Source organism: Oncorhynchus nerka, linkage group LG15 (assembly GCF_034236695.1).
Source record: "Oncorhynchus nerka isolate Pitt River linkage group LG15, Oner_Uvic_2.0, whole genome shotgun sequence".
Taxonomy (NCBI): Eukaryota; Metazoa; Chordata; class Actinopteri; order Salmoniformes; family Salmonidae; genus Oncorhynchus; species Oncorhynchus nerka.
Genome location: NC_088410.1, coordinates 60,432,120 through 60,442,757, shown reverse-complemented (window position 1 = coordinate 60,442,757; position 10,638 = coordinate 60,432,120). Strand labels below are relative to the sequence as shown.

Genomic DNA, 10,638 nt, shown 5'->3' with positions numbered 1-10,638 from the left:
TTCCAGGCTAATGCACCTAACAATACTGAACAAAAATATAAAACACAACAATTTTACTGAGTTACAGTTCATATTAGGAAATCAGTCAATTTAAATCCATAGATTAGGGCCTAATGAATGTATTTCACATGATTGGGCAGGGGGAGCCAGGCCCACCCAGTCAGAATGACTTTTCCCCCCCACAAATGGGCTTTATTATAGACAGAAAAACTGCTCAGTTTCATCAGCTTTCTGGGTGGCTGGTCTCAGACGATACCTCAGGTGAAGAAGCCAGATGTGGAGGTCCAGGGCTAGCGTGGTTACACGTGTTCTGCAGTTGTGAGGCTGGTTGGACATACTGGCCATATTCTTTAAAACGACATTGGAGGTGGCTTATGGTAGAGAAATTAACATTAAATTCTCTGGCAACAGCTCTTGTGGACATTCCTGCAGTCAGCTCAGCAATTGCATACTGCCTCAAAACTTTGGCATTGGTGGTATTGTGTTGTGTGACAAAACATCACATTTTAGAGTGGCCTTTTATTGTACCCAGCACAAGGTGCACCTGTGTATTGATCATGCTGTTTAATCAGCTTCTTGATATGCCACACCTGTCAGGTGGATGGATTATCTTGGCAAAGGAGAAATGTTCACTAACAGGGATGTAAACAAATGTGTGCCCTAAATTGGATAGAAAATAAGCTTTTTTTGTGCATATGGACAATTTCGGGATATTTTATTTCAGCTCATGAAACATGAGTCCAACACTTTACATGTTGCGTTTATGTTTTTGTTCAGTATAAGTTTAGCTATATCACACAGGAGGCTTTGTCCAGTACAGTACAGTGCCTAATTGCTTAGGTTAACTAGCTAAATTCTAATGCCAGTTGCAAACGTTAGCTAGCGAATGCTGAACACAAGTTGTTCAATTAAGCCGTTACAATTATGCAATGCTGATCAATGGATGCTAATCAAATATTTTATTCTGACCTTAGTTTGTCAGTTGAAAATATGGCTAAGTAATAGTGATGTTACAATTGATACCGGAGCCCCGAGGAATGCGTCAAAATCGCTAAACAGTTTACTTCGAAGTAGTGTGCCAATGCTTGTATCAGTTTATCAGAAGCACGTGATCAATGATGTCCAAAGCTTTGTTTTGTCAAATAACCACCTGATCCCTTTAGCTATCAATTTAGTTAATCTCTTCTCAGGTTTGAGGCAAAATATGAATACATGTGAGTTTATGGCCATGCATGACCATCCATTCATTTAATTACATAATATCTTGAAAACAATTTATTGAAAGCCAAAGTTATTAACATTTGGCTTCAAAGAGTATCTATATTTGGAAGAATTTTACAGACAAAAATGTAAAGTTTGTCTAGGATAATTTACCCAGCTTTATCACTAGCTGTCCGCTCAGTTTATAAAAATGATAAACCAAACCAACGTCAATTATATTAGGAAGAACAAGGTTCACTACATAAGGGTGATGTTTTAAGACCTTACAATGATGGGGGCTTGAATGTAATTGATTTAGAATGTATGAATGGTATGTTGAGACTAAAGTGGTTAGTATTTTGAGGACCTCTTAGGCCCCACTCCCCCTATCTGAGATATCTACTGTAGCCATCATCCTTCACATACAACACCCGTTCTGCTAGTCACATTCTGTTAAAGGTCCCGAAAGCACACATCCCTGGGTCGATCGTCTTTTCAGTTCGCTGCAGCTAACGACTGGAACGAGCTGCAACAAACACTTAAACTGGACAGTTTTATCTTAATCTCTTCATTCAAAGACTCAATCATGGACACTCTTACTGACAGTTGTGGCTGCTTTGCGTGATGTATTGTTGTCTCTACCTTCTTGCCCTTTGTGCTGTTGACTTTGCCCAATCATGTTTGTACCATGTTTTGTGCTGCTACCATGTTGTTGTCATGTGTTGCTACCATGCTGTGCTGTCATGTGTTGCTGCCTTGCTATGTTGTTGTCTTAGGTCTCTCTTTATGTAGTGTCGTCTCTTTTTGTGATGTGTGTTTTGTCCTAAAATAGATTTTTTATTTTTAATCCCGTCCCCCGTCCCCACTGGAGGCCTTTTGGTAGTCCGTATAGTTAAATAAAAGATTCAATCAATCAATAAATACATTTTCTCTGTGATATGGATGGCCTGTGTGCCTGCTTCCATCTTTAAAAAGATTGGAATATATTTCTTGCTTAGACTTTAATATTAACAAATTACCTGTGAAACTTTCTGCACTTCACCAACAAGTGTTATTATATAGGAAATCCACATATAAACACAACTTCACTCCACATAACACACCGATATGGAATAATAGGTGTATTCTGTACCGTAACAAGACCATAGTCTTTCTTTTTTATTTTATTTAGCTAGGCAAGTCAGTTAGGAACAAATTATTATTTTACAATGACGGCCTACCCCGGCCAGACCCTCCCCTATCCCGGACGATGCTGGGCCAATTGTGTACTCCCCTGTGGGACTCCCAATTATGGCCGGTTGTGATACGGCCCGTTATCGAACTAGGGTCTGTAGTGATGCCTCTAGCACTGAGATGCAGTGCCTTAGACCGCTGCGCCAGTCGGGAGCTAAGAGATGTAAGAATGGATTAACAAAAATATCTGTAAAAGACCGAATCTTTTAGATGAAAGTTGTAATATCCTCAGCTATAATGTTTAAGATAAAACATTACTGTCCTTATCGCCCCAAGCAATATTGTATTCATAAATGCTATTCCTTCTAGTCTTGTACTGCTGATGAAAGGGATGTTATTATATTCAGGTGAGTCTTTATACATAAATGGCTGTTGTTTGCAGGATAAGAAGTGTAACAATATACATCAGACAAGTTATTTCCAAATAATTCTTCCCAGAACAGTTAAAGGAACTATCTGTCAATTGTTTTTAATGTATCTGTAACCAAGAAAATAAGAACAAAATATTTGTCTTTCTCTATATTACCCAAGGCCAAAGAGAACCATTTAAAAATTCTAAATTATATTTATCCGTCAAATACATTTTTAAGATTGAAATTCAATGTAGAGCATAATGACAACATTTTGTGGGAATGACATTGAAACTACTGAACATATTTTATTTTCCTGTGATCATATTACCACTTTCTGGGAGGAGTTACATGATTTATTAATTTCAAAGAATATTAATATTGACAATTTCACATTCAATGACATCAAATTTGGGGGGGGATTTACTTGGCTCATTGTGCTCTAGTGACTCATGGCAGGCCGGGCGCCTGCCGGCCGACTTCGGTCGTCATTTGAACGGTGTTTCCTCCGACACATTGGTGTTTCGGAGGACGCATGACTCGACCTTCGCCTCCCCCGAGCCCGGCAGGGAGTTGCAGTGATGAGACAATATCGTAATCACAAAATTCGGGGGGAGGGAAATGGGGTAAAAATTACAAAAAATATCATACATGTAGTTTCAAGTCACCTTGTCTGAGAGAAATGTACATGGTTATCAAAACATCAAGCCAGGGTATGCCTACACCAAACACATCCCTTATTTTACATATTTCTAAAATTCCCTATGGGAAAAATGATTGGAAACATTTAGCAGTTTTATGGGTATTATGACACCTCCACTGTGGGGCTCTGTTTGACACAATTGACTACACATGCTCAATTCTTCAGGAAGCTTTGTTTTCCCATCACTACTAAGTAATAAGTTACCAAGCTATTTTGGGGGGTTGAAAGAATTGAAAAGCATTACAACCTATGAACACAACAGACACAAACAACATTACCAAGCATAGGCAGCCAACGCTTAAAGAACAGAAAAAGTAGCCAGCCCCTTCCAAATAATTATTGCTGGTTCCATCTGTGTAAATGTGTCCCCTTATGAGCAGGCGCAGAATGCACCCATAAACTGCATTTTATTATATTGCTAATGAACGATAACGCCATTGACTGCAGAATATTGTTAACTGCTATTAAAAATGGTAAGGACTCATTTGCCATTTTTGTCTAGCTAGCTACCATCACAGGTGATCTAGTAAAAACAAAACTGTATGCAATTTGATGCATGCTATATTTAATTGAGTATGGCTTTTTAGATTTTTCAAGAAAATAGTTTATTAATCGATACAGTACATATAATAAGAACAAGAACAAACAATACAGTAATGAGGAATTAACAGGCAGTCGTATACACCATTGAGAGTCAAAGCATGCTTAAGGTTTCTGTGGTGATTTTGTGTTGTGGTCAATAATTATTTACACATAATTGGACAACATCAAGGATATGGGGTAGTCTAAAAACTCTTCATAATTATGCTAAACCAGTCAGGGTTGCAGTCCCAATTCCTGTCAATTCACATTAAGTCAAGCTAAGCAGTGACAATATTGAGGTCAGATCTAGGTAAGTGATTTGTTACCTTTTCTTACAAATTCATAAATTAAACTAGCCAATGTGAAAACCTGATTCATATTGGCAATAACAGGTAACCTGTGTGCTTAAAACACTGTGCTTAACCGTCACTACAGAACAGACATCTTCATAATGCTATGCAGACCCACACAACATGTTGCATACGAAACAAGTTCATATTGAATAGCCCGCTAAGGTGGCCAAAAGTGCACCCACACAAACTCTATTAGTTCTCTTCATGAACATTTGCATACAAAATGACAGGAGGCTGAATAAAAGGTACAGTATGTCACATTTTAGCATGAACTTTGTTGATTTTTGAGGAGTACAATTTAGTAATACCTGAAATAACAAATCATAAACCAGAAACTTATCAGGATTGAAATGTTGTTACTGTTTTAGGTTTGCAGCCTCCAAGAACAAAAATCCACAAGTTGGAACGCGCTAGCAATGCCCCATTCCCCTCTCATTGTTTTTGGTCATTAATGCTCAAGTTAGCAGTTAGCAACTTTTAACCATAGCAGTAACAAATTGAGTTATAAAACCATGATGCATCTGCAACAATCATTCTTAAGACTAAGATGCTTAGTTTATGGCATAGTGCCTTACATTTTCACCCCAAATTATCATGACCAAAATGCATCCGGATTAAAATTGGGTAATTTTATAAAATGGTACTACTATTACTAGAAAAACCTAACTTATTTGAATAAACACAATATGTTTCTGCAGTTTGAGGATAAATCATAAAAATTCTGTACTAGTTGGAAGTTTACATTAAACTATATTTATTACATAAAGAGTGTCTGTGGACATGTTTCTCATTACCGTAACACTTTTTCAAATGGCTGTAAAAACTCCTATATTCATTTTTTATCAAGTTTTATTCACCCATGATGCTTCATCTAGAGAAGTAGTCCTTAAAGTTAATTTAATCTTTATGTCTTCAGAATGAGGATATTATTCTCCCCTTTACGACCTCATTACCAAAATGAGAGAAATGCTAAAATTGGGAAAAACAAAAAACTTGGAGAACCATCACCTTACCAGCATGGAGGCATGAATGGGCTTTAGTGATGTGGTCCATTTGCAAGCAATAGGAGACAGCAGACTGAGCTAAGTGCCTCTCATTACCGCATCACTTTTATGTCTTTCGTTAATGAGAACCTTAATTTCGGTAACGATAATAACCTCATTTTAATGTATAGTTGATGGGTGTGCTGTGGTGGTAACTAATTATTTACTAGGACTACAGCTTACACCTATTGTATAGATTTTTTGGTAAAACATCAGTTATTCGATTAAGTAGGATCAAATAATTATGGGTGTAAACCCCATTTAATTTACCTAAAGCCACAATCTGGAGTTTGTTTCAACAAAGAGCAGCCCTGCCACTTAAAGGAGGATATCCCCCATTTTGACATGTGTACCTGTTTTACCTCTCTTTTTGGTAAATATCCCAGATACTTTTTTGGCATATCATGCTATGCCATTTGCCCATAAAATGCCATGCAATTTACAAACCCATCTAAAATACCTTAGAACCACACATATCCATATCCTAATACACCAATATTACCTGTAGAAAGTGTCACCTTTTTATGCTTAAGTCCACTTTCACTTTTGAAAATACATGCACGTAATTACAGTACTTATGCTAAATTAAGGTATTTTAGTCAATTGTATTAAGACCTGTGATTTTCATATTACCCAAATCATTTGGGATTGACAAATGACATATTTTGATGATGAATCTAACAGAGCTCAGTACAGTTTTTAAACTGCAAACTATGCAACACTCATTACCAAAACATGTATTCTCATCGCCGGATCCAACTTATCATTACCGTAATAAACCAATATTTAGGAAATATTACAAAAAGTCAAATGTATACTTGTAATGTTGGCTTAATTTTATAGTGTGCCTTTTGTTCTTTATCCAAATAGGTTTACATAAAAACAAGTAATTATCACCAAAAAAACAAGATTCAGAAAAGGTTGTATGTTGCAGTAATGAAAAATTACAAAACACATGAATAATTTAATTTTAAATATATTTGTTTTCAGTGTTTAACTCAGGCCTTTTCATTAGGTGAGCAATGTTAAAAAAAATATATAGAAATTGGTTTGTCTATTACTTTTTGGGGACTTCGAAAACTATTACGGTAATGAAAATGTTTGCAATGTTAGTTGTGGAAATGCATAATATCTGATAAATAAACATAACAATTCTGAAATAGATAACTAGAGATCCTTTTCTTAGAGGAATTGTGGTGGAAAATGTGTTTATTTCTTGTTGTCAAGTGCCAGCTTTGTGAGAATCACCCAGTTGGTGTCAGCGGCTTAGTAGAAAAATATGTATCGTCGTGGATTACAGTTTCTCCTGGCCCGTAGACAACTGTCAAGTTAAGGAACCATCTTGCTAATGTTGTAATTTTGGTGAACCAAAGAGGGTATATTAAACACAGTTTTAAAAACTGTGGGTGAACTACACCTTTAAAGGCTATTTGTATTTGGAGATATTACACAATGCACCTTTAATGAGTAAGAGTTTAAAATGGCAATACAAAAGAAAACGGCACCATTCATACTAAAGGTGTGGTATTGGTTAACTAGAATAAGACATTTTCACATGTTCAAATTAATAATCTCAATAAACATGTAAAAACAGGGAGTGTTTGTTTCAGCGGGTCATAGGTTACTAGCACACATAGCCCATCCCTTTTGTGAAATAAATAAAAACAATTATCTACATCCAGAAAGACATCCATCTACATCCAGAAGGAATTATTGATGGGTGTGGTGAGATAATTGAGATGCACCAGGTCAAATAGGCCATCCTGCATGAGAGCAAAAACAAACAAATGTCAAATTAAGAATACTATTAAGGTAGTCTTGATAGCTTATAACTGTAGGCCAAGAGCTGTGATCGTGAAATAACATTTATTATAATTGCTGCTCCTTAACTACAGGGAATCAAAGCATATCATTTGACAGCATCTACAAGTCAATATTCTTCCATTCTTTCTAATTATTTAGAAACTTTAGTGAGGTTGCTGTGAAACTTAGTAAATTTCTCCATTGATATCCCCAGATAAGAGTGCAGGTTGAGAAGAACGCTCATTTCAATTAGGTGAATGATTTCTCTGAAAACACTCACCTTTGGTGTGGTTCATCTTCCGGAGCCAATACTTCTGTCCTCAAAAATGGTGATTTCAACCTGGTGAGAGGGTTAGTTAAGGAAACTAGGATCCAGCAGGACATTAAAGAAGGTTACACATGAAAGGTCTGAGTGTGTCCCAAATGGCATCCTATACCCTATATAGCGCACTACTTTTGACCAGACCAGTGCAATTTGGGATGTACCCTGTTTGTGTGAGCCACCAAGACAGTAATGGATACAACCCTGAGACCTCTCTCTATTGGGTCTGTCAGCAGGAGTCCAAGAGGAGCGTAGATCTTCTCATTCTGCTCCTTGACGAACCTAGCGATTTTCTTCAATACCTAGAGACAAAGAAAGTAAGCCCTTTCACCCATTCATGGCTTGGCCTCATAAAAAGACTACATCCAATATGGCCACTGGTCCACGTGTCATTCAACATTGGTTAAGTCCCAAATGACACCCGTTTCCCTAAAAAGTGCAATACATATTGTCTAGTTCTGTTTTTCCCTCAGCAGGAAAAAACTGAACTAGACAATACATTTGCGCCAGGTGTGATATCGCTCCTAAATAGCTCGTGCTAATATTCCTATCAAACCCAGTAAGGCCAGCAGGCTAGTCTCTTTTTATTGGTATGTAACTTATGAAAGTTGTACTGTCAATTTGTTTTGTATTTAAACGTGTACATGATACTGCAACAAAATTTCCCCAAAGGGACAATAAAGTCAATAAAGTAAAAGACTTAGGGACCTACTTTCTCATAGTGGGTCTCCATACAGAGGAAGATTGTGTAGGCGGTCATGCAGGCCAAACAGCCCTCCAGGTAAGACTTGCCACCAATTTTCTCAGCCTCGGCGTAAAGGTTGTTAAGTGTCTGCATCGTCTCCTCAAACTGCTGCTTATCAACCTGAAAAAATAACCCCTCAGTAAAAATGTCTGCATGGCCAAATTCACACCTTTGAAAAGGAAACAGGTGAGTAAGCTAGTTGTATCCATACATTGGGCCTAATTCAGGTGCTAATAAGGGTGAACATTGTACACAATCTTAAAGAAACCAATTCATTTCTAAGTACCTCTGTGTGCATGTATGTTAATAAAGTGCTGAGCGATTAACCGGAATTTCAGGTATTTTTCCATTTTTTAAAACAACTAATTGACCGGCATCGGTTCAATTATTTGAATTCCATTTGTTTTTCCATTGAGTTCAATGCGCACTTCACACAGTTTCTCTAGAGATAAATCAGATCCAGCCTGAACTGTGCGATGTAGTAGGGAGTTGCTGTTTCCAACAGTAATATTTTATAGTTTAGTGCATAAAATGTGGCCAATAATCCATTGTGCATCTACTTGAATGGTCTGTTTGTTTTAAGCCTGCTACGAAGAGAGAAGGATGTGCAATTGTGAGGTGATAAAGAGTGGAGGTGTCATAATACCCATAAAACCTAGTGGTCAAATATGGAAGTGGTTTCCACTCGTTTTCCCCCCCATTCATTTTCCCCCATAGGGTATTTTTGAAACACTTCAAATAAGGGCTGTGTTTCATGTAGGCTTACCCTGGCGTGACGTTTTGATAACCATGTAAATCTCACTTGGACAAGGTGACAATCAATATATGTCTCTACTTACTCTCAGATTTGAAAATGCTACTTAGCATCAAAAGTAGACATCACGCAAAGCTCCTGCACGCCATCTCTAGCCGACACCTTTGCTAACAGATAGTGTCCATTGAAAACTTGCAGAAGACAGTTCACAGAATTGTCCATTTAAAGAAATGTAGCCAATTAATTCATTACTACATTTAGCTAACATTAGATATATATGGATGAACTATCTTGTATTTATAAAATAGTCAGACAGCATAGGCATCAGCTCTATAAAATAAATGTAATATACAAAACTGAAATATTTTATTAAAGTTGTGAATAAATGATGGTTAATAGGTGATAAGCAGTAATGGGCCATCTATACCATCATGTGACTTATCAATTGTTTTATTCTGTGTTCCAGCATTCAACCCACAATGTATAGTGCATTTAATGTACAAAAAATATATTTTAAAAAATAATAATAATCAAAAACCGTGATTATTTGTATATAATGAACCGAAACGACCTTTAAAAAAAGCACAAATCGCTCAGCACTGGTGCGTTATCATACCCTGGACTCCAGCTCTGAGGGGAACTTGGTCTGGAACTTGCAGATTTTACCCGAGTTGTAGTCCCTCTGGACATACACTTTGGAGGCGACGGCTGCTTGTTGCTGCAGCTCCTGTAAGCTGTGCGTCTGGGTGGGGTAACGCATGAATTAAGTGAGGAAAGCATGACTTGAAAAAACATCTCATGGGATCACTTGAATCCATCAGAATTGTAGTTATTGGGTTAATGGGAAAAGCTAGCTAGCTAACGTTACATATCTCTGCTTCAGACAGACTAACGTTATGGGCCTTAAGATGTTTTTTGGAAACCGGGCCCTGGACAGGCAGAGCTAACTAACGTTAGCTAACGTACCTAGTTTGCTAGGCTAGTAGACCAAGCACCACAGCACAGGCAGCCACCAATTGGTGATATCTAATTTGGTCAGACACGGCTTATAATATAGTTGTAAATGTCTCAATACACACAGTTAAACCACAAATGTGAACGCAATTTACCTCCGCCATAGTGGACTGAGTGAGTGTTCCTTCCTCCAGCTAGTTCACTACTGCCGCGTTCAAACCAACTGGGATCTCGAGGAAAAACGAGCTCGGAATTCCAACTCCGGAACTAGTGCTTCTTTCTAGTGCCGCGTGCAAAACGACTGGGAACTCGAAAAAATACGAGGTAAAATCATGACGTCAGTTATCTTCAGGTCGGAAAGTCGGAGCTCAAGAAAAAGGCCCGAGATCGAGTTGGAATTCGGAGTTCGATAACCATTCAAATAAAACAGTTGTGTTGTTTTGAAAGCTCGGAAGTCTGAGATTTCTGGGACCGAGTTCCGAACTCCCAGTTGGTTTGAACGAGGCATAAACTCCGACCTGAAGAACACTGACGTCATGATTTGATCTGTATTTGTCAAAGTTTCCAGTTGTTTTGAACGCTGCATGACACCACTG

At 37.7% G+C, this 10,638-nt stretch overlaps 1 protein-coding gene across 2 annotated transcripts; it reads right to left on the bottom strand.

The window, feature by feature from the left end:
- Positions 1-6,424: 6,424 nt before the first annotated feature.
- LOC115143008 (golgin subfamily A member 7-like) lies at positions 6,425-10,324 on the bottom strand. 2 transcript variants are annotated; one of them, XM_029682962.2, is made up of 6 exons: positions 10,198-10,324; positions 9,705-9,830; positions 8,302-8,454; positions 7,790-7,891; positions 7,548-7,607; positions 6,425-7,227 (listed from the first exon to the last, which is right to left on the bottom strand). In XM_029682962.2, exons 1-5 carry the CDS (start codon positions 10,204-10,206, stop codon positions 7,560-7,562), a joined length of 438 nt encoding a protein of 145 aa, XP_029538822.1. In that variant the 5' UTR covers positions 10,207-10,324; the 3' UTR covers positions 6,425-7,227; positions 7,548-7,559. The 2 variants fall into 2 exon arrangements, with proteins under 2 accessions (XP_029538822.1, XP_064857838.1); XM_065001766.1 differs by lacking the exon at positions 10,198-10,324 and having other exon boundaries at positions 9,705-9,863.
- Between the last annotated feature and the right edge of the window lie 314 nt (positions 10,325-10,638).

Bases quoted from the DNA above. Each gene is read 5' to 3' on its own strand.
- LOC115143008 (XM_065001766.1), bottom strand. From the start codon at position 9,848: ATGCGTTACCCCACCCAGACGCACAGCTTACAGGAGCTGCAGCAACAA. The intron at 8,455-9,704 runs GTATGATAACGC...TTATTTTTTCAG, and splicing joins CCTCAGAGCTGGAGTCCAGG to GTTGATAAGCAGCAGTTTGA. The intron at 7,892-8,301 runs GTAGGTCCCTAA...CTTTGTCTCTAG, and splicing joins TGGAGACCCACTATGAGAAA to GTATTGAAGAAAATCGCTAG.